General features: G+C 43.5%; 1 protein-coding gene across 4 annotated transcripts in view; it reads right to left on the bottom strand.

Moving 5' to 3' along the window:
• The window catches only part of PM20D1 (peptidase M20 domain containing 1), a 387,280-nt gene that overhangs the window by 4,065 nt on the left and 358,581 nt on the right, over window positions 1–24,634 (bottom strand). Inside the window, exon 13 of one of the 4 annotated variants that reach the window (XR_012241709.1) lies at window positions 12,712–12,873. The exons of 2 other annotated variants lie outside the window; for them this stretch is intronic. Coding sequence is in view for 1 of the 2 variants with exons in the window: in XM_073615881.1 (XP_073471982.1) it covers window positions 15,379–15,451 (73 nt within the window). In the remaining variant the exon portion in view is untranslated. Of the gene's footprint in view, window positions 1–12,711; window positions 12,874–15,222; window positions 15,452–24,634 lie in introns of those variants that run through there. One more of the 4 variants, XM_073615881.1, reaches the window with a different exon arrangement.

Genomic DNA, 24,634 nt, shown 5'->3' with positions numbered 1-24,634 from the left:
GTATCAGAAGTCGGTCCGGAGTCTTCTGACGTGCCAGGTAGAAAAGGCAACGTGGAGAGATGGGTTGCCCCAAAGGAGGAGAAAAAGGAGTTCAGGGCTGGCAGGAGAGAGGGAATAATGAAAGGTGGAATCTATGCAAAGTTTCTAAAGAGTATAGGTTAAAAGCTCCGCAGTAACAAAAACTCACAGTAAGATCCCTGCTTATTTGGGTCAACATTTCATTTTATCCACCAAGTTAGTCGCCTCTTTATTATTGTTCCACAGTTCATATAATGAGTGTGGGAAGAGACTTGCATCTGTCATATAATCGCCTGACTCGTGAACGTGTGGTTGCACTTTGATCGGTAGGGGGGATATCGACCCTGATATTTTTGAACAGGGAATATGACCTGTACCCTTTGCATAGCCTCTTTCCTGGTGAAATACAGGCCCACATGCTCCTGTCAGCTGAAGATGGGGGGGGGGGGACACTGGCCAAAAATTTATCTGATTTGTGCACACTTTTGAATGTGAACATTGAACTATAACTTGACAGCTGTAGAAGATTCTAAAAGTTCATGACTGGAGTTATTGGGATGGCAAATCCTTATGCCGCGTACACACGGTCGGACTTTTCGACCGGACTGGTCCGACGGACCAAAGCCCGGCGGACAATCCGATCGTGTGTGGGCTTCACTGGACCTTCAGCAGACTTTTCCAGTCGCAAATCTGACGGACTTTAGATTTGGAACATGCTTCAAATCTTTACGTCGTAACTCCGCCGGACCCAGAAATCCGCTCATCTGTATGCTAGCCCGGCGGACAAAAACCCACGCTAGGGCTACTGGCTATCAACTTCCTTATTTTAGTCCGGTCGTACGTCATCACGTACGAATCCGTCGGACTTTTGTGTGATCGTATGTAGTTAAGTCCGTTCGTTAGAAAGTCCGCCAAAAGTCCACCGAAAGTCTGTCGGACGGGCTGTCGGACTTTTGTAGCCTAAAAGTCCGACCGTGTGTACGCGGCATTAAGTTTACAGGGACGGGCCTTTATATATTCCATCAGTGAAGTTTAGTCCAGATATTTTCAATCTGTGAACACTACTTTGTATCCTCTTGCCCATCGGGTGTCAGCTCAGGTAATTTGGATCTAAGGGCCAATTCCCCAAGTCAACAAACACTAGGACATGTGTGTTGTGTTTTGTTTTTTTGGAACGGAGACTTGGATATAACTGAGCCCCAGCATTTCAGAAGCTGGTTGCCTCGTGTAGTAGGATTGTTTCTCTGACTTTAGTTAGAGGATCTAAAACACATAACCTAAGAAGATAATGAGAAACCAGTGAAAGGGGAGGGGGTAAATCCCCCTAAAGCAAGTTTTAGTCCTGGTACAATAAAAAAATACATGACACAATAGGGGAGTCAAGACAGCCCTGGGAAACAGTTAGGGACAAGGAGCAAGTACCTGGGCAGAGTTAAAAAAAAATGGGCAGAATAGGCAATCCCTGGGATTAAGTAGTTCAAATTTCTCAAAAGAAGAGCATCAGACAGATAGTGACCTCGAAAGGAGGAATAAAGAAGATCAAAGAAGAAAAAATCAACTTCCAACTTAATCTGAAATGGTGGATATGTTCTCAAAACTGGAACAGTCCCTAAAGGAGATATGGCAACTTTGCATGGGGACTTGGGCCTGATTTTAAAACGGGTTGAAGACACGGAAGAAAAACTGGATACTCATGCAGTAGAAATAAAAAAACTTAAGAAACAAAGAAAAAATTACAAATGGAGCAGAGGAACATGTTGTATAGATTGGAAGACCAGGAAAACCAAAATAGAAGGAAGGAAAAAGAATTTGCGGACTGCCGGAAACAGCGCAGGAAAATAATTTACAAAATATATTGAACAAAGCATTTTGCCCACTGATTGGAAGATCAATAAACGAAACATTAAAGATCGAAAGAGTACACAGGATTAGAAAACCCATAAATATGGCCAGGGAAACTCCAAGAGATTTCACAACTACAAAGATAAAGAACAGATCTGGGAGAAACTGAGAACAGTTCACCCCATAAAATACGAAGAAGCCATCCTTCAGATATTTGCAGATCTATCATCTGAAACTCTGTCAAGAAGAAGACAACTGAAGCCCCTACTAGAACAAATGGGAGTACATAATATCCAATATTTCTGGGGTTTACCGGCCAGTCTTATAGGACGGAAAGAGGGTCGTTCAGCAAGATTAAAATTCCCAGAGTATTTTGAAGAATTCTGTAAGAAATTGGCCTGTACCAGATATACCAGGCTGGTCAGAGCCAAAGAAGAAAATGTCAACAAAAAAAAAAACTTAGACAAAGATGAAGAGAAAAACTGACTAACGAGGAGGGGGTGAGGGGATAGAAATGAGCAGTAGATAGGGGATGGGACTTGGGAAGCAGAGCCGGCTTAAGGACACTTGCTTGGGAAGAAGTGTCTGTATTGGTTGGGGTACAAGGACAGAGCATAACCTCAAGGGGATATAGTCAAAGGGCAGGTAGGAACAAGATGGGGAAACCCGCCTTCGACATGAAGGCCATAGGTGGGCCAAAATACCCCAACAAAAGGAAGAAAGGATTAGGGAGGGGAAGTAGAAGGGAGGGGAATGGGTTAGGAGGGAGGGAGGGAGAGGGATGGATGAAGGAAGGGAAAGGGAATCTCTCAGGACATAATAGAGGAATCCCGTTGTAGATTTTGAGCCTCCTCTTTTTCTCTACGCCTACAAACCCTTTTACTTCCCATATATATGTCTAACCGATTGAAGTCACTGGTGAAGGCGAACACAGAATGTAGGAGGAGGGGAAGGGAGTATGGAGATGACATCAATAAACTTTTTAACATATACTGTTCGTGGGTTAAATACACCTGAAAAGAGACATAAAATTTTTAGAGGTTCGACAATGATGCAGGGGTAGTGTTTCTTCAGGAGACACATATCTTCCATGAAATACATGTAAAGCTGTATTCGAAAGATTATCCAACATGGTATTATGGAAACTCTACAACAAGAAGGGCATGGGGAGTAGCCATTGGGCTGGCCAGAGGGGTATGGTTTTCCCTGGAGGAAAGGATGGTGGACCCTGAAGGTCGGTACCTATTCCTAAAGGGAAGACTGTGTGAAATGTATTGTACTTTGGCAAACATCTATTGTCCCAATAAGAACCCAACAAATTACTTGAAGGAGGTCATGGGGAAATTAATGGATTTCAAAAAGGGAAGTGTGATCACGACAGGAGATTTGAATTTTTGTATAGATCCAAGAATAGATAGTACGTCCCGGGTACAGGGGATTAGGAATCCACAGCTGAAGACGATAAAAAGAGAAGCTATATCAATATCAAATGTTGGATGTGTGGAGAGTACATCATCCTAAAACACAGGACTATACATTCTACTCCCCTGTGCACAGGTCGTACTCTAGGATTGAATACATAATGGTTGAACATAGATTATTAGACTTTGTGATTAAGACAACATTGTCGGATTACTCCCCAGTGACTATGAAAATGAAGATACTGGGATCTCAAAATAGGCCAAAATCATGGAGATTAAATGAAGAACTAATACAGCATAAAGAAACAGAAGATAAAATAAAAAAAGAATTAGAACAATATTTTGAAAGAAATGATACCAAAGAAATATTGGAGGCCACGTTGTGGGAGGCCCATAAGGCCTACATTAGAGGCTTTCTGATAGCTATAGGAACCAGGGAAAAAAAAGGAAAGGACAAAGAATATGGAAAGATTATTAAAAAAAATCCATGAATTAGAACAATGGCACAAGAAAATGGAGATGTTGAGGCACAGCATGCATTAGTAATAAAAAGGGATGAATTAAAAGAACTAATGAAACCGGAGACAAGAAGGATATTAATAGAATAATGAAAAAAAATGGGGGGAAATAAAACAGAAAAAACATTTACCAAAAATTAAAAAAAAGAAAAAAATCAGCAAATTATATAGAAAAAATAGTACCGAGGAGATGGTGTACTCGACAATAGAAATAGCAGGAGTGTTCCAAAAATATTATGGGGCATTATACTCAGTAAAACAAAAGGCACAACAGAAAACAGAAATAAAAAGAACAGAAAAGACAAAATAATTTTTAAAATAAGCAAGATTACCCCAAATATGAGAGAAAGTTATCTGCCCTAGAAGGACCCATAACAGAAGAAGAGATTAATGCAGCATTAAAAGATTTAGCATCGAAAAAGGCCAGGCCCAGACCGGTTTATGACCTATTTTAAAAAGTTCAAAGAAATGTTATCCCCAAAATTATGCTCATATATGAATGGACTTGGAAGAAACTATGAGATGAGAAGAGAAGCATTACTGGCTTCTATTACAATTATCCCAAAGGAAGGAAAGGATGCTACCCTATGCTCAAGCTACAATCCAATAGCCCTGTTAAACGTAGATACAAAATGATTTACAAAAGTATTAGCTACTAGGATGAAAGGCTTGATGACTGAATGCATGGGGACCAGGTGGGTTCATCCCTGGAAGAGACAATGTAGTGACAACATTGCTCTTACTGCAGAAAATTAGAGAGGGATGCTCCTCTGGCCTACTCTTGTTGATAGATGCCGAAAAAGCTTTTGACAGGGTGGACTGGGGATTCATGATGAACACTCTGTAAGCCATGGGAATAGGCCCAAAGGATGATTCAATGGATTAAAGTTTTATACAACCATCCTACAGCAACAGTAAAGATTAATGGGGTTTCATCCCTACCTATTGAAATGTTTAATGGAACGAGACAGGGGTGCCCCCTTTCACCCCTATTATTTGTATTGTCGTTAGAACCCTTCCTGGCAACGATTTAAAATAGTCAAAGCATAGGAAGGGAATAAGATTGGTAATGAGGTACACAAAATAGCGGATTATGTGGATGATGTATTGTTCTACATCTCCAATCCTTGGATAACAGTGCCTAACTTAATGAAGATATTAAAATACTATGGAGAACTATCAAACTTAAAAGTAAATCCCTCTAAATCAAAGATCTTAACCACTTCTTGCCCGCGCTATAGCCGAAAGACGGCTGCAGCGCGGACGCTATCCGCCGGGCGGCCGTCCCTGGACGTCCTGATGTTTACTTCCGCGATGTGCGCTCCCGCGGGCGCGCATCGGGGAAGTTTTGTGCTGGCCGTGTCCCTTGGACAAAGCCAGTCACAGATCGCTGAAAACGGCCAATCATAGCGGCCGTTTTCAGCGCGACCAGCGGTGCCAATGAGAGATGATCTCAAATGTAAACATATGAGATCATCTCTCATTGCCGGCTCTCCCTCCTCACACAGAGACAGCGTGTGAGGAGGGAGAGCGAATTGTGCTTCAGCGTTTAGTTACTGTGAGTAAAAAAAACACATACACTGTGCCAACACACTAATATCAGTGCCATCTGCCAGTGCCTCTGTCAATCCCATCTGTCAGTCCCATCTGCCGGTGCCACCTGCCATCAGTGCTACCTGTCAGTACCACCTGTCAGTGCCACGTGCCATCCGTTATCAGTGTCACCAGTGCCACATATCAGTGTAATCAGCGTCACGTGTCATCAGTGCCACGTAAGAGTGCCAGCTATCATCAGTGTCACTTGTCATCGGTGCCTTCTGTCATCACCAACAATGGCTAGAAGATTATTTTCAGCTGAGGAGGCGTACAGTATTCTTGCGGGCGACGAGAGCAACGGGGAGCTCTCCGCTTCGGATTCCTCCTCATTTTCCGATTCTGAGTCTGACGTGGACTACGAGCCTGTCCTAACCAGTGGTACACTGACAGCCTCAGAGGAGGAGGATGAGAGTTTGCCCGCCGAACGAAGGCGTACTGGTGAGGAGGCAGTGCCATCCACCAGCACCGCAGTGCCATCCACCAGCACCGCAGTACCTCAGCAAAGGCCATGTACCAGTGGGGTGTCACCTCAGTCCCAAAGGGTTAGGTCCCATGCCAGCCTTCCCTATTCCCTTCAAAACCCCTTGTGGCTGCCTCCTAATTCAGGAGAAGCTAACGTTCCTCCTTTCACTGCCCAGCCAGGAGTCCAGGTGGACACAGAAAATTTTTCCCCGATAGACTTTTTCCACCTTATTTTTACTGAGGACATGCTTGCATCAATTGTGGCCCAGTGCAACCTATATGCCCAACAATTTATTGCAAGTAACCCAACGTCCTCTTATGCCCGTCCCTACGAGTGAAGAGCCCTAACAGTGGAGGAGTTTAAAATTTTTTTGGGCCTCACGTTCTGTATGGGACTAAACAGAAAAAATGAAATACGTTCGTATTGGTCTACCCTCCCCATCTACCACATGCCCATCTTTTCCTCAATAATGCCCAGGACCAGATATCTTATGATAATGAGATTCCTTCACTATAACGACAATACCCAGTGCCCTCCCTGAAATCACCCAAATTTTGACAAGCTTTTTAAAATTCTGCCCCTAATAAATTATTTTTCAGAAATCTTCCCCCAGTTGTTTACCCCAGGCCAACACATATGTGTGGATGAGTCCCTTATCAAATTTTCCGGCAGGCTGGGCTTAAAACTATTTATTCCCACCAAAAGGGCCCACTATGGGGTGAAGATGTACAAATTGTGCGATCGTGCTACAGGGTATACCTATGCCTTCATGGTATACGAAGGGAAGGACACCCAGCTACATCCCCTTAATTGCCCAGAATATATTGGATCGAGTGGGAAAGTCATTTGGGAACTCATAAACCCACTCCTGGAGAAAGGCTACCATCTGTATGTGGACAATTTTTATTCCAGTTTGCCCCTGTTCCGAAACCTTCATAGAAAGAAGACTCCAAGATGCGGCACCGTAAGGACGAAGGGCTTTCCTCAAAGTCAACAAGAAGTTAAGGAGAGGGGAGGCGGCGAGCTTACGGAATGAGGAAATTCTGGCTGTGAAGTGGAGGGACAGAAGGGACGTCTACATGCTTTCTTCAATCCACAACACATTTGTTGAGATCACCAGGAGGAATGGCCCAATTCAAAAGCCGACGTGTATCTATGAATACAACATGTATATGGGGGGTGTCGACTTCAACGACCAGATGCTCGAGCCCTACCTTTCCACTAGAACAACATACCAGTGGTATAAAAAAGTTTTGATTTATTTATTTATTTTGGTCATATACAACACCTATGTAATTTATCGCAACTCCACTGACAGACCCAAACCCTTCCTTGGCTACCAGGAGGAAATCACCACTGCCCTTATATACCCGAACGGGCCACCAGAAAACATTAGATCCGATGTAATTAGCAGACTCTCTGAATGCCACTTTCCCGATAAAATCCCTCCCAGACCAACAGGCCAAAAACGTTAAAAAAAATGCCGGGTGTGCTCCAAATGAGGGGTGAGAAGAGACACCACTTATCATTGTCCCCAATGTCCTTCCCAACCAGGCCTCTGCATAGTTGACTGTTTCCGCCGTTACCATACTTCACTAAATTATTAGTGAAGTATGGTAAACATAACCCTCACTTCCTGCCTTCACACACCTTCACACCCCTTATGCCTCTGCTTGCTCTGTAACTGACCCTGGCTTATTATTCGACCATGCTTCTGCCTACCGATTCTGTTTATATCTCTGCCTGATCTGGAACTGACCCTGGACTGTTATTCTTTTTTTTTTTTAATTTAAATAATCTTTATTCAATTTTTCAAAATGTATAAAAAGAGATTTTTTCTCATTATTTTTTAACAACAATTCTTAACCACTTCCCGACCGCCGCACGACTATATACGTCCTAAGTTTGAACGGGGATATCGTTGTTATGGCAGCAGCTAGCTGCCATAACCCCGGTATCCCCGTTTTCGTGCGGCGGCCGGCTTTCAGATAAAAGTGGTCCCTGCGGCGGATTCACCGCGAGATCACTTTTATCGGTGGCGGGAGAGGGCCCCCCCCCCCTCCCGCCGCGATCCGGTGCCCTCCGCCGCTTACCGGAGCCGTCGGTAGCGGCGGAGGCGATCGCGTCCTTCTGCCTGGTGTGTCTGGAGACAAGTGAGGCCAAGATGGCGCTCACTCGTCTCCATGATACTGCTGGGCGGAAGCGACGTCAAAATGTCACTTCCGTCCACGCCTCTTAAAGGCATATTTTTTCAAATGTCATTTTTCTAAATGACTTTTTTTTTTTTTTTTTATTGCATTTTAGTGTAAATATGAGGTCTGAGGTCTTTTTGACCCCAGATCTCATATTTAAGAGGTCCTGCCATGCTTTTTTCTATTACAAGGGATGTTTACATCCCTTGTAATAGGAATAAAAGTGACACAATTTTTTTTTTTTCTTTAAACAGTGTAAAAATAAATAAAATATTTTAAAATAAATAATAAAAATAAAAAAAAAATTTTTTAAAACCCCCCTGTCCTGACGAGCTCGCGCGCAGAAGCGAACGCATACGCGAGTAGCGCCCGCATATGAAAACGGTGGTCAAACCACACATGTGAGGTATCACAGCGACCGGTAGAGCGAGAGCAATAGTTCTAGCCCTAGACCCCCTCTGTAGCGCAAAATATGCAACCTGTAAAATTTTTTAAACGTCGCCTATGGAGATTTTTGAGGGTAAAAGTTTGACGCCATTCCACGAGCGGGCGCAATTTTCAAGCATGACATGTTGGGTATCAATTTACTTGGCGTAACATTATATTTCACAATATAAAAAAAAATTGGGATAACTTTACTGTTTTATTTTTTTATTCAAAAAAGTGAATTTTTTCCAAAAAAAGTGCGCTTATAAGACCGCTGCGCAAATACGGTGAAAAAAAAAGTATTGCAATGACCGCCATTGTATTCTCTAGGGTGTTAGAAGAAAAACCATATATAATGTTTGGGGGTTCTAAGTAATTTTCTAGCAGAAAAACCTGTTTTAAACATGTAAACACCTAAAATCCAAAACGAGGCTGGTCCTTAAGTGGTTAAATACACCTTAAATACACCTTGTACAAAGCCTTTTTTATATATAATAACAAAAAACATTACTGTCCATTTTCCCCCTTTCCCACCCCTAACCACCCCCCTCTTTATCCCCATATCCTCCCCCCTATCTTACCCTCATTACTACCACATCTTCCTATTACTTAATATCGTACATCCATTACCTTATCTCTTCCTACATCCATTTTACATGGGATAACCCATTTCCTCTAGCCAAGGCATCCAAATTTTTTTAAATTCCTTTAAATTCCCTCTCCTTGCATATACTACCTTTTCCTTCCATATTGTTTCTGTTACTGTTTTAAACCAGTCTTCTTTGGAGGGGGGTTTCTCTGCCTGCCATCTCTGCGCTATTAATTTCTTTGCCTGAAACAGGCACCTTAACACTGCTTTATTTTTAATGTTCCCCAACCTCTCCCCCACTCCCATAATACACAGTTTTGGGTGCATTTTGAGTGACAGCTTAAAGATCTTATTTATAGTATCTAATATTTCCGTCCAATAACGGTTAAGTTTCGGGCATTTCCAGATCATGTGGATCAGGTCCCCGGTATTTTGGCACCTAGGGCATTTAGCATCCCCCCTCCGCCCCCATTCAAACAGTTTTTTAGGAGTGTAGTATGTTCTATGTAAAAGCATTAGGTATGACATCTTCTGGGCGGGTGAAACTGAAACTTGGTTCCCCCCGGCTAATATCTTTTTCCATTGGTCATCCGGAATTCTTCCTAAATCTCTTTCCCACTTACTTCTGCACTCTAGGTTTTCTGAACTCATAATACTGTTTCTGCATATATGTGGGTAGAATTCCGCTATGGATCCATTAGGTCCATCAGACCTACTTATTCTTTCGTATATGGGGGACGTACTCCACACCGGGCCTTGTTCCCCAAACTGTGCTTTTAGAGCATGTTTGATTTGCAAATAGTTATAGTATGAATTGTTTGGTATATCAAAATCCTCTTTTAATGCAGTAAACGTTTTTAGGGAGCTACCATTATATAATTGATCCAGGCTAACTATACCCTTTATTTCCCATATCTTTATTTTCCCCATTGATCTTAACTCTTGTAGGTTCTTATTGTCCCAGAGCGGTACACCTTTAACCATACCTCCCATACCCCTCAAATCCTTTATAGATTTCCACACTTTTATCATTAGCTTAACCGTAGGGGGTCTATAGGCAAAAGAATTCGCCTCCAAGACCTCCACTAATGTCTTATGTGGCGCATCTACAGTCATCAGTTCCCCACTTTTATCCCCTTCAATGTCCGATCCCAGATGTTGTAATTGGGCTGCTAGAAAATAACTACGCGGATGCGGTACTGCCAGGCCACCCTCCAGAATTGGCAGTTGTAAGGTCTGGAGGCCTATTCTAGGCTGTCTTCCTTTCCATATAAGGGCTCTTAGTAGAGTATCTATTTTTTTTAAACCATTTTCTTTGTATCCAAATTGGTGAATTGTGCAGCAGATATAATAACTGAGGCAACCACAGCATTTTGATCAGGTTACATCTACCAACTACTGATAAAGGGAGTCCCTTCCATATATCACTCTTGTTCTTAAATTTAGATAGTAGAGGGACTAAGTTATTATTTATATAATTATTTGGGTCATTTGTTATATATATGCCTAAGTATTTAGTTTTCTCTACTATTTCTACTTGAATATTTTCCAAGCCGGAACTCTTTCTAATGGGATCTATTGGTAACAATGCTGATTTTCCCCAGTTTATGGTAAGACCCGAGATTGTTCCAAACCTTGAAAAGATGTCCATCACTTGTCTAAGCGATCTCTCTGTATCCCCCAGAAAAATGAGGACATCATCCGCATATAACGCAATCCGTTCTTCTCTGTCCCTTCTCCGGAACCCTTCCATAATCCTGTCCTGCCTTACTGCAATGGCAACTGGTTCCATTGCCAGAGCAAAGATCAAGGGTGACAGGGGACAACCCTGCCTAGAACCCCTTTCAAGTCGGAATCCATCCGAAAAAACATTATTCACTCTGATCTTTGCCCTGGGGTTGTTATAAAGAATTTTAACCCAACTGATATAGGAAGGACCGAATCCAAACTCCTTCATTACTCGCCATATATACCCCCATTCAAGACTGTCAAACGCCTTTACCACATCTAGCATCATCACAGCCCTTGCGCCAGTGTTTTCAGTTGGTATCTGCAGGTTCAAAAATAACCTTCTGATATTCCTGCTGGTTGATCTTTGGGGTATAAAACCTGTCTGGTCGGGATGGACCAGTTTATGGATTATTTTCTTTAGTCTAGTAGCCAAGATCTTTGATAGTATTTTCACATCTGAGCATAATAGGGAGATAGGTCTGTAGGACCCGGGATCTAAAGGATCTTTCCCTTCTTTGTGCAGCACTATTATCGTGGCTTCAGTCATTGATATGGGAAGCTTCCCCTCCTTCTTTACCCACTCAAACATTTTAAGAAGCTCCGGGAGTAACACCATCCCATAATTTTTATAAGTTTCAACAGGGAGTCCATCAGGACCAGGGGATTTCTGATTTTTCATTTCTGTTACGGCTAATTTGATTTCCTCCAGAGTTATCGGGGCTTCTAGTACCTCACTATCTGACTCTGTAAGGGAGGGCATCTCAATATCCCCAAAAAATTTATCTAACTCCTCTCCCTCCACAGCCCCCCTGGATGTATACAATTCTTCATAATAATTTTTAAATGTATCTGTAATCACATCTACCTGAGATGAGATCTCTCCACTCATTGTCCTAATGGCGGGTATCATGGAGGGTGAGGATCCAGATCTAACTAAATGGGCCAACATCTTCCCAACCCTTTCCCCCTCCCCATATACTATTTGGTTTTGAAATAATCTTTTATGTTCGGACTTCCTAATCATTGCATCCTTATATATTTGTAGTTTATTTTCCCATTTACTTTGTTTGTCCGGGGTTGGATCCTTCACATACTCCCTTTCTGCTGTTATTACCTCTTTCCTGACCTTGTCCTCCCAATCTAGCGAAGATTTTTTAATTTTAGAAACTTGTTGTATAAATAAACCCCTCAAATAGGCCTTCAGTGCATCCCACATCATCCCTCTTGTTGTGGTATCCGTATTAAACCTTATAAACTCATTTACCTTGGCTATTATCTCATTTTGATCCTCTATAATTCCAAACCATATTGGGTTCATTTTCCATAACCTATCAACCTTCTTATTTTTAATACTTATCGAGATCGTTAGGAGCGAATGATCTGATACACCCCTAGGTTGGTAAGTTATATTTTTAATTGTTTGAGAACCTAGCTCATTACCCAATGCAAGATCTATTCTTGAAAATGTAGAATAGGAACTCGAGTAACATGAAAATTGTAATGTCCCAGGGTTCCGTATTCTCCATAGATCCAATAGACCAGCTTCCTGAAGGAAATGGCTCATACGGTTTCCCTGTGGCGTCTGACCCTGGTTACCTGGGGGGAACCTATCAATCTTTTTATTTATTACCACATTAAAATCCCCAACTACTATAATTGGTATGTTGTTCTTGTCTACTATAAACTCTAATAAATCATACAAGACATCTAGTTTAAAAGGTGGAGGGATATATACATTTGCCAGCACATATTCCTGGTTTTCTATTATACAGTGCAAAAAAATGTACCGACCCTCCCCATCTATTTTGCACTGTCTGCAGGTGAAAGCCACCCCTCTCCCAATTAACACTGATACCCCCCTAGAGTAGGTGGTATGCACAGAGTGGAATTGGCACTGGAATCTCTTGTTTCTTACCTGAGATTTAGTGTCTTGAGTCAGGTGTGTCTCCTGCAGACAGGCAATTCCTATTTTAAAGATACCCAACATATCGAATACGACTGCTCTTTTGACCGGGGTACCCAATCCACGAACATTCCATGATCCAATATTCAATACCATTGAACTTTTATATAACATCTATCGAAAGAAAAACCAAAAGGTAGTAGCAATAAGCTAGATCCTAATAATTTCAAGGAGGTGTACCCAGTTATCCATAGGAAATCTTATTAGTGCTACTCCCAGAGGCAAAGAGGCCAAAAAAAAAATAAAAATAAAAATTTTTCATATTTATCATTATACCCCTCTGTGTCAGATAGTGTGTCTACCCCGTGATTACATAAAACCCATATTTTCATACTGTAAACATTCATGTTCTATCTGTGTTTATTTTATCAATGCCCAATGTATTATCCGATATTCTAATGTGCCCTTTATATTTTGTTTAACCGGTGCCCAATGTGTTATCCTATATTCCACTGTACGATGAAACTCCTTGTGATTCCGTGTACCATAAATTCTCCTTCTAGATATATTCCTTTTCCTATGATCCCTGTCCCCCCTCCCACCCTGTCCCCCCTCCTCCCAAAAAAACCCACCCTCCCTACCCTCCCCCCCCCCACCCCACCCCACACCATTCTAGGTTACCCCTAGAGGCTTTTTTAATAACCGTCTCACACTCTTTAATCATCACACTCTCACCTTCCCACCCCCCACACATCAGTTTTTTTCCCCTTCCTTCCTAAATCTAGATCCATTTACCATTCCATTTCTCCACCCCACCCTTCCCCTAGAAAACCAAAATTAAATAATTCACTATATTTGTGCCCCATTCTCTATAACATCTTCAACCCAGACTCCCTATAGTTTCATTGGTAACTGATCTCTTTTATCTTCTAGCCATGCTAACGCATCCGCAGGCATGTCAAAAAGCTGACTTCCTCCAAGTGCGTTTATCTGAAGCCTGGCAGGGTAAAGGAGAGCATAAGTAATGTCAAATTTTTGAAGGCTACGTTTAACTCCTAAGAACTCAGCTCTACGTTTTTGAAGGTCAGGATATATATATCTATATATATATATCGATATCCTAGCCCCATTATAGGAAATACTCCCCATCTCTCTGGCCTTCCTAAGGAGTTTTACTTTATCTTTATAATTTAAAAATTTCACTAACAGCGGTCTCTGGGACCTTCCTTGAGGGGGGGCCTAAAGGGAACCCTATGTGCTCTTTCGATTGAAAACTGCTGTGAGAATAAGTCTCCTCCAAAAGTTTCAATCATCCATTTCTCTAAAAATGCTATTGGGTCTGAGCCTTCACACTTTTCGGGGAGTCCCACCACCCTCACATTGTCTCTACGAAGTCTATTTTCCATCTCATCAAATTTTTCCGTAAGTTTATCTATTTTCTCTTTCCATGTCTTGGATTCTTGTTTGATAGGGTACAAATCATCTTCTATCAGACTTATCCTCTTCTCCGTTTCTGTTACTCTTCCCGCCGTTTCCTTAAGTTCTTGCCTTACCATGATTAGCTCCCCTTTAATATCTTCCATTTGGTTACTTAAGTCACTCAAAGATTGTTTACATGCATTAATTGCCATGAAGATATCTTTCAGGGAGGGCTCTCCTTCTGCTGGGGGTATTGGATTGATCGAAATTTCTGTTTCCTTCCCAACCGCTCCTAACCCTTTACTTGAAAGGTTTTTGGTGCCAGTGGTCCCTGTGGATGAACTCAGGTGCCCCTGACTCTTTCTGTCCGCAGTTGATTTACCTTGAGTTTGCTGCCCCCCTTTGCTTGGTGTATGATCCGTGGCATGGATCACTCTCTCTAGCTTGGCAGTTGCTGCGACAGCTGCTGCAGTTGCGCCCGCCACAGTGGACTGAGCTCCTTTTTCCTTATCTTTAGCCGAACGAAGGGATTGACCTCCCACGTTTTCATGGCTAGCTTGCTCATCCCCTTTCCTCCTTGTTGACATCATGTCTATCCTACTGTGGCGGTATTAACGTAAGGTCGGCAGATCGAATTCCCTGAGAGTCAAAAAGGCAGTGTTAAATGGCCTCCAAATTTAAACCTCCTGACCTTTCTGTTTATTAACGCTGAGAGTTGTAACAGTTAGGTAAAGGAATGGAAAAAAAAAAAAATGATGACAACTTTCATTTACAGCAGATGCATGTGGTGGTGTTCAAATTAGGCCCACTCTAGACATTTTTCCCTGCTTCCAATAAATTTTAGTGTTAGGGACCTCAGTCCATTTAACCAGCAATTCAGATATTATCCTGCCCACCATACAGTGGCATACAATAGCAGAAGTTACAGTTCACTGGAGGTTCCGTTCACCTGGGGTCATTACTGTCCTCCACCTTATGGCAAATAACAAACGAAAGAAGAAAGAGCGCAGTACCTCATCCCGCCGGTCTTGACAAGTCACACTGTTTTCCTTCTCCGCTGCAGGGACCACTGTATGCACTTCTATTTCCAGGCAGCTCTACCTCCTCTTATTCTTCTGGGCGGCGTATACAGTGCACCGGATCCATGTACACTTGCTGGAGTCTCCACAGCGGGCATACGTCATCAGTATGTTCCCGCAGCTGAATTCCGTCCTCTTCTTCCGTTATCGCGAGACTTCACTTGCACTATGCCCGCACCCGTCACCAGCCGTGGACCAGGAGATCCAGAGAAAACGCCCACACACTCGTCTCCGGGCACGCCGGGCACACCGGGCTGGGGAACAGAAGGACCGAAGAGGCAGACAAGTCACTGCAGCTCACCTCGCCACATGGGTAATGTCTACAGCGTTTATCCCCGGGGCGACACGTTCATGAAGCGGGGAGAGCGGGGTGGATACACACACGCTCACACCATACCGACTAGCACCGCCATCCGCTTCCGGTTACGCCCCCCAATGCATTAAAATTTGACTGGACTGTTATTCGACCACGCTTCTGCCTACCGATTCTGTACATACCTCTCCCTGATCTGAAACCGACCCTGGACTGTTTGACCATGCCTCTTGCCTGCCTCTTGGACTGATCTTGTACCCTGCCAATGGACTAGTGGGATTCAGAACACAGGGGTCTCACATATGTGAGGGGCTCCAGAATTGTTTTTCTGGATGAAGAAAACAATTTAATTTGTTTTCTCATTCCTAGATTAGGGTCTGGAGACTCAGAGGTTTCAAAGAGATTTGGGTGGGAGAAGCCCCTACCCCTGTCCCCATTCTGTCCTGAACGAGGCCCTACTTCTGCCTGCTGCCTGTAGGACCTAAGCCACCATGCCATCATGCCTCTGCCTGTCCCATGAACTGACCACACCACATGGACCTGCCTACTACCAGGATCAATATATTGGCACTGCTGACAATCTCTGCCTGCACTGACCCTGGACTGTATATGGACAGTATCCCTGCCTGCTGCCTGTACTGACTATGGACAGTATTCCTGCCTGTTGCCTGGGTTCGCTTTTGCTGACCAAGTCCCTGCCTGCTGCCTGGACCAGTGCTATCCTCCTGTGTACAACTGTGCTACTACAACCACAGGTAATCTTTTGTTTACTCTTTGCTCAGCATAATGTATTTTGGGGTGTAATTCTTGGTATGTGAATGCTATGTGTCCCTAGAACACCTGATGGTGTTCCTTGCATGTTGGGCCTCTATATGTGGCCAGGCTGTGTAAAAGTCTCACACATGTGGTATCGCCGTACTCAGGAGTAGCAGAATGCATTTTGGGGTGTCATTTTTGCTATGTACATGCTATGTGTTGGAAATATCTTACAAATGCACTACTTTGCGGAAAAAAAAATGCGTTTTCATTTTTTTTCCACATTTTCCAAAAACTTTTGGAAAAAAATGAACCGTTCAAAAGACTCATTATGCCTCATAGATTATATATTGGGGTGTTAGCTTTCCAAAATGGGGTCACTTTGTGGGCGTTTCCATTGTCCTGGTGCTCCAGGGCCTTCAAAATTGTAATAGGTGGTTGAGAAATGAGATGTGTAATTTATGCTCCTAGAACGCCTGATGGTGCTATTTCAATATTGGGCCTCTGTATGTGGCCAGGCTGTGTAAAAGTCTCACACATTTGGTATTGCCGTACTCAAGAGTAGCAGAATGTATTTTGTGGAGTCATTTGTGGTATACACATGCCATGTGAGAGAAATAACCTATTACATTGACAATTTTGTGGAAAAAAAAAAATCTTCATTTTGCAAAGAATTGTGGGAAAAAAATGACATCAAAAACCTCACAATGCACCTTACTAAATACCTTGGAATGTCTACTTTCAAAAAAGGGGTCATTTGGGGGGTATTTGTACTTTCCTGGCTTGTTCGGGTCGCAAGAAATGAGATAGGCCACCAGTACATCAGGTGTGATCAATTTTTTATGATTTGCAACCACAGCTTGTAGACTCTCTTTCACACAGACCAAATAATATCCACTAATTTGGGTTATTTTTACCAAAGATATGTAGCAGTATAAATTGTGGCCAAAATTTCTGAAGAAAAATTAATAATTTGCAAAATGTTATCACATAAACTAAGAAAAATGTGTTTTTTTTCAAATTTTTTTCATTTATAGCGCAAAAAATAAAAAAACCCAGAGGTGATCAAATACCACCAAAAGAAAGCTCTATTTGTGGGAAAAAATGATAAAAATTTCATTTGGGTACAGTGTTGTATGACCGCACAATTGTCATTCAAAGTGCGACAGCGCTGAAAGCTGAAAATTGGTCTGGGCAGGAGGGGGGTTTAAGTGCCCAGTAAGCAAGTGGTTAAATATAAATATGAGTAAACAGGAAGAACAGATCTTACAACAAGAATTCCCATTTACATGGAGGAAAACAGAATTAAAATACTTAGGAATAAAATTAACACCATCCCTAGGAAAAATATACCAAGCAAATTATATCCCACTGCTAAATTAAATAAAAATGGAAATAACCACTTGCTTACTGGGCACTTAAATCCCATTCCTGCCCAGACCAATTTTCAGCTTTCAACGCTCTCACACTTTGAATCACAGTTGCCTGGTCATGCAACACTGTACCCAACAAAAGTTTTATCATTTTTTCACACAAATAGAGCTTTCTTTTGGTGGTATTTATTCCTCACTGGGTTTTTTATTTTTTGCTAAAAAAAATTAAAAGACCAAAATTTAGAAAAAAAAAAAAAAGTTTCATAGTTTGTCATAAAATTTTGAAAACCGGTAATTTTTCTCCTTGATTGATGTGCGCTGATGAGGCTGCACTGATGGGCTACACTGATAGGCAGCACTCATAGGTGGCACTGGTGGGCACAGATGAGGCAGCCGCGGCTCTCTGTGTGAGGGACCGATGTACCTCTGACAGAAGCCGGTGCTCTGCTTTTTTTTCCCCTCATGCTGAGGGGAAAAAAAAAACTATTACAGATCTTCTGTTTACATCACGTGATCAGCTGATCACGTGGTAAGGGGCCGGGATCTTTGATCAGTCGAGTCTCAGACTCGGTGATCACAGAGCACACCGCGTGCCCCACAGGGGGCGCGCAGGCAGCTCATGCAGGGAAGGACGTTATATGACGGCCTCCCGGCAATTAAGGTCCGCACTGTAGCGGTCATTCGACTATAGCGCAGGCGGGAGAAGGTTAAAAGCATAGCAATAGGGTCCCTCTCCTGGATAGGATGAATAAATATTATAAAGATGGTAATATTACTGAAAATTATGTATAAATTCCAAGTGTTGCTGATTTCCCTACCACAGACATATTTCAAGTTATTAAAAACTATAATTTCAAAGTTCATATGGCAAAACAAGAAACCGAGAATACAATTCTCGGTATTAAATAAAGATAAATTGCAAGGAGGATTAATGGTACCAGATTAAAAAAAATATTATAATGCAGTTTTATTATCGTGAGTGAATAAATTAAAAAAGATGGGTAAAATTGGAGAACACAATTAGTAATGCACGGTTGGGTAAGATTGAATGGATACTGTCACAGTATAGAGCGTTAGATGAGAATGCAATGACACGAAATGTACTTAGAATTTGGGACTTAATTCACAAACAAGGCAAATGGAAGGATAATATTTTTCACCAGGAAAAGGGAAATTATTTGGGGAATGGATAAAATGCACAATTAAAGGACATAATGGAAAAGGGGAAAATATGCACAAGAATTAAGGCACAAGACGTATGTGATGGTGATAAATGAATGTTTTTTTTTCCAGCTGAAGCATTTTGTCACAACATTGCCACAACCAATAAGATCAGGAGTGGATTTATTACCATTTGAGCGCTTGTGTATAGCAACAAACACAAGAAATGGTATCTCCCGGATCTACAAAATATTGGTGGGAATGGACGGACTGGAAATTACGCCATACATAAAAAAATGGGAAAAAGAATTGGGAGCACGAGGGAACGAACAACATTTAGGAAAAATTCTGAGGATGGTACATAGCTCTGCGGTAGACACTAATACAGTTGAAATTTACAATAAATGTCTGACAAGATGGTATATAAAACACCAGACAAAGCACATAAATATCAAATAGGGAAATCGTCATATTATTGGCGAGGATGTAAAGTAGAGGGAACTATGACCCACATTTGGTGGGACTGCCCAAAAATTTAAAAAAATATTGGAGAGAGGTGTTGCAATTAAAAAAATAGAATATAAATATCTTCTGATCAGCTTGCTCTGAAAATCCCAGCCTTGATCCGAGTGTAAGCGCTGAGGCAGCCCGTAATATATGAAAAACTTCTCCACTAGAGTTTTTGCTACAGTACTGGCTTGTTGGTCCCTAGTGGGGAAAGCTTGAGCATAACGGGTGAAATGATCTGTCACAACCAGGACATTACTCTGTCCACTCAGGTCAGGTTCCAAACACAAGAAATCAATGCACACCAACTCCATTGGTCCTTGGCTTTGAAGATGGCCTTCTTGGTAATGTCTTTGCATCTGATGCAAGAGTGACAGTAGCTTTCCACCTCAGCTCTCATGGATGGCCAATAAAATCGATCCCTGACTAACTTGAAGGTTCTATCTGGGCCTAAGTGACCATGATCATCATGAAGAGGGGTCAACACTATTAGTTGGTGTTTCTCAGGGAGGAAAAGTTGACAAACACCCTCTGGTTCCTCAGATGGACCTCTCCGGTATATGACTCCATCTTCCAACCGCATTCGTTCCCACTCTCTATGGATTACTTTTTCTCCCTCAATGGAGCTATTCAACAGTATCTGAGGGTCCTGGGCGGATAGCGATTTCCTCATAAGATTCCCCAACAGATCCTGTCTCATGCCCTCTTTTGTCAACTGAGGCACTGTCATGATCACTTAGTGCCCCTGTTCCTCATTCCAGCACCCAGTGTTGGCTGTTGCTTTCCCCCCGTCTGTGTTCACCTGCAAGATGATTGATCTGATCAGTCACCTGATATAAGCAAACCGAACACTCTATCCCTTGCTTGTGATAGAGACAGTTACCTGCATTGTTCCTAATCAAGCCTCCCGTTTGCCTTGCTTTCCCTGTGTATGACCCAGATTGGATATTGGACTATTCCCCGAACTCAGCCTGCCCTATTACCTGGATCATCTTTGAACCACGCTATCTGTCTGCTAAACTGCAAGTAATCTGTTGTTTGCTCTGTTCGCGTCTGCCCTAGTGTGGTGGCCAGGCATTGTGTATAAGTCCTGGGGGCAACCAAGTATTGGTAGGCCTGCTTGTCTTAAGGGAAAGGGGGCTACTATAGATGAAGCACACAGTAGCTGGCTATAGTGTCTGACCACCTGCATTGAGATAGACGTGACATTTGTGACAGGCAGTTCTTGGGTCAAATCACAGTAATATCTTGGTACTCCCGCAGGGGTGATTCCCACAGCTTTGGCCCCTATAGCCCCTCTGTGTTTATGTTATACTCCTTGACAAACAGCCCGTACTCCTTCCAAGGGTAAATGGACCCAACTCTTCTGGCCAGCGTTGGTGAAGCGAGGCCTTCGGGAAAGAGTGTCAGCTTCTCGATTTCCCACTCCTGGTCTGTATTTCAAACTGAACCGGAATTCAGACAGAGCGGCCAACCACCGATGTCCAGTGGCATCCAGATTGGCAGTGGACAGTAGGCAAGTCAATGGGTTGTTATCAGTCTTTACCACAAAGGTAGCCCCGTACAGATAATCACGTAGCTTATCTACCACAGCCAACTTGAGGGCCAAGAACTTCAATCTGTGTACAGGATAGTTCTTCTCAGGTGGGGTGAGACTGCGACTCACAGGCCACCGGGCGGAGTCTCCCCGCCAACTCCTGATACAACACTCCTCCAAGGCCATCTCTGCTGGCATCCACATGCAATTCATAAGGTTTAGATGGGTCAGTGTAGGCCAACACTGGTGCTTCAACAAGACTCCCCTTCAGTCGTTCAAAAGCCCCTTCAACCTTCACCGTCCATTGCTCTTGAATGAATTCACGGGGCTTCCTTGGGTCTCCCTTCTGGGCTCTCTGCTGATTCCCCTCCTTTTGTTTCTGTAAAAGCTTGTTCAACGGCCAGGCAGTCTGTGAGAAGTTCTTCACAAATCTTCTATAGTAAGAGCAGAAACCCAAAAACAACCTCAACTCAGTGACGGTGCTCTGGCGAGGCCAGGAAGTAACAGTCTCCACCTTCTGAGGGTCAGTAGCTATTCCCTCAGCTCTACATGCCCCAGATAAGTGACTGAAGTCAGTAGAACTAACACTTCTCTAACGACAGCTTCAGCCCCTCTGTGTGTAATAGTTGGAAAACTTTCTCCAGCCGAGCTTCATGCTCCTCCAATGTTCTGCCGAACACGATGATATCATCAAGATACACTAGCACTTTGATCAAGTTCATATCACCCACAGTGTTTTCCATCAGTCTCTGTAAAGTAGTGGGGGCCCCTGTTAATCCTTGTGGCATTTGGTCGAACTCAAAAAACCTAGAAAAACTAGAGGACTGATGAAGGCCGTCTTTTTTCGGTCATCCGGATGCATGGGTATTTGTTTGTATCCACTCTTTAGATTCGTGCACACTAAACCATTTAGCCCCTGATAAGCATTGCAGGGTCTCTTCTATGTGGGGGGTTGTGTACTGATCTGGGATGGTCCTTCGGTTCAAGGTTCGGTAGAGAATACACATCCGAGGAGATACCCATTCTTCTTTCTCACTACCACAATAGGGAAGCATAAGGGCTCCTGGATTCCTTAATGACCTCTGACCTTTTCAGTTCAGCCAGCTGCTCTCAAAGACCCTCCAGATCACACTAAGGAATTTGCCTGACTCTTTCACGAAAAGGCTTATTTTCAGTTAGCCGAATTCGATGATGAGCACTCCAGGCACAGCTCACATCAAAATCATTCTTGGAGAACATTTTCTCCCATCGGCCTACTTGAGCTTTGATCCTCTCCTCCCATCCGGAGGGTAGGTTTGGGCAGTGGACGGTAGTCTCTCTTCCATCTCCCTTCTTGACTAGCTCATTCCCCGTCACAGGGGTGGCAGCACTCACTTTCCCAATCACCATCCTGGGCTTTAGGCTGATTGGGTGACCGTTGACGTTCCTCACACTGATAGGAATTCGCCCTCCGCTTCTCTGTAAGGCCCTATTGGGTATGATCTCCGGGACCACATCTATTCCAACTTCCTCCTCTGTTGAATCAGCTTCCACCACTACATAAGGATCCGGCTGGTCCCATGACAGCTTAACCGTGGCCTTCAGACAGGCTCTCTCACGTGGCTGCAACACCCTTTCATGGGTATCCAATTGCCACAGTTTTCCTACCCCTTCCACGGGGCCACTCGCTGGAAAGCCTGCCGCAGCTGAGGATGATTCTTTCCTACTGGAGTATCCTCCAAGGCCAGTGGAGTGAGTAGTCTTCACAGAAGATTGGTGTTGGTGCCTATCAACAAGGAATTTCGACCTGCTCCAGGAGGTTGGGGGCAGACAACTTCCAACGTATCAAAAGTCTCTGGTTTCCCAGCCAAGGCAATATCAAAGAATATCTTGATGGGTATGTATCTGTTGTATGGGCACTTCTGGGTCCCTATGCCCTAAATCTCTAATTCCTCAGGTTTGCACAAAAGGCATATGCCTCAAGTAATTCAAAGTCTCGGTACAGCAACGTCACCTGGGCTGCAGTATTCAGTAGGGTTTGAGTGTAGATGCCCACTACTTGTATTGAGACTATAGGGGAGGGCCCCACTAGATTCTTTGGCAGGTTCCCAGCAGGTAACTATAGTTTGTGCTCTAATCAGCCTATTTGAAAGCAGTGGAGTTGGTCTAACTACTTGCTCAGTAGGGTATGCATTGATTTTTTGCCCTTGTCTTTCCTTCCCTGAGGGTTTTGTTTCTTTTGGTTTTCTCGGTAGAGAAGGGGAAGGGGCAATAGGTGGCTTGCATCCCCTTTCCTTCTTAGATCTTCTCTTGACTTTGGAGTGCGGTTTTCCTTTGGGACTCTCAACTAGCTCCTTCACTGAGGTCCCCTGAAGTTTCCCGCTGGCTTTGGGAAGAGTAACTTCTGCAAGGCTTTCAGAACCTCCATGAGTAATTCAGGGCTGATGCTAGTCTTGGTACACTCAGCCCAAAAGTGTCCACCTTCTCCACACCGTAACATCTCTTTTCTCGCCCTTGGGGAAGTTTCGGTTCCCCTTGAAGAGTCTCTTGTTCTTGGACCTTCGCTTGGGTCTCCATCAGTCGCATTAAAGCATGATACATCTGAGTTTGAGCCTGAGCTACCTGAGCCATCAGTTTGGTTATTAGTGTCAGGAATGGCCAGTCCCACCGGTTCAGACTCGGTTCCACTGTCCTCATCCGAGAAACCCATCTCCGCATGAACAGCTCAAGCCACCACTTCCTCTCTAATTCCAGCGATAGAGCATGATTCTCTCGATCTTTGGCTTTTCTCTTCTAATAGAGCCTCCTCTTCCCGTACTTCTCTTATCAATTCAGGGTACACAGGCACCACCTTGGTTCTCTTCAGTAACAACTTTAATACAATAGGATAGTTTGGCCGGGTCCCTTGCAAAACCCGGTCTAAACAAGCTTGATCAACATCCTTGGTATCAATACCCCTCTTGAGGATAATTTGATGCAGCATTCTGTCTACTTGAGATATGTATTCAGACAGACTCTCCCCCTTTTGTTGGTGAGTGTGGTAGAACTTGTACATCAGGTCTGCGGTAGTTTCAACCCTCCCGAATACAGCATACAGAGCATCTATGTAGTCCTTGGCAACACAAGTTTTCTTTCCCATCCTCAGGTTACGGATCACATCAGCCACCGGGTCTCAAAGGCTCTCACTAAGCTTTTGCCGCTTCACAGCCTCTGAAACACTCCACTCTTCCATGGCTTGAAGGGCCTGGCTCATCCAGGTTTCAAATTCATCTTCCCCCACAGGAGTCAGCAACTGCCTTGAGAAAAACCTGAGTCTCCGATAGCTCTGGTTAGCATTTCCAGACCAGTTCTTCACTAAGCTATCAACTAGCTGTCTCATATCCGTGTAGAGAGGGGGGGGGCATTGGCTCCTTGAGAGTCGGCTCCCACAGATACAGGGCCCTTCTCCTGAGCCCTGGATGATGGCTGTCTCTCAACATGCTCTCCCCCCACTTTAAGTGGGATCACTCTAGCAATCACCCCTAAGGCTAGACGTACCTCTTCCTAATGAGTCGGAGCTCATTAACTATATCCTATAAGGTGCAGTAACAAGGCCCACTCCCGATCCTTGCATTCTGAGAGCAGCCTGCTCCTAATCCTTGCATTCTGGATGCAGCCCACTCCCTATCCTTGCATTCCGAGTGCAGCCCACTCCCGATCCTTGCATTCCGAGTGCAGCCCACTCCCGATCCTTGCATTCCGAGTGCAGCCCACTCCCGATCCTTGCATTCCGAGTGCAGCCCACTCCCGATCCTTGCATTCCGAGTGCAGC

Source organism: Aquarana catesbeiana, linkage group LG02, assembly GCF_042186555.1.
Source record: "Aquarana catesbeiana isolate 2022-GZ linkage group LG02, ASM4218655v1, whole genome shotgun sequence".
In the NCBI taxonomy this organism is placed as follows: domain Eukaryota; kingdom Metazoa; phylum Chordata; class Amphibia; order Anura; family Ranidae; genus Aquarana; species Aquarana catesbeiana.
Note: the sequence above shows the minus strand (reverse complement) of the source record. Positions and strands in the feature narration are given on the sequence as shown.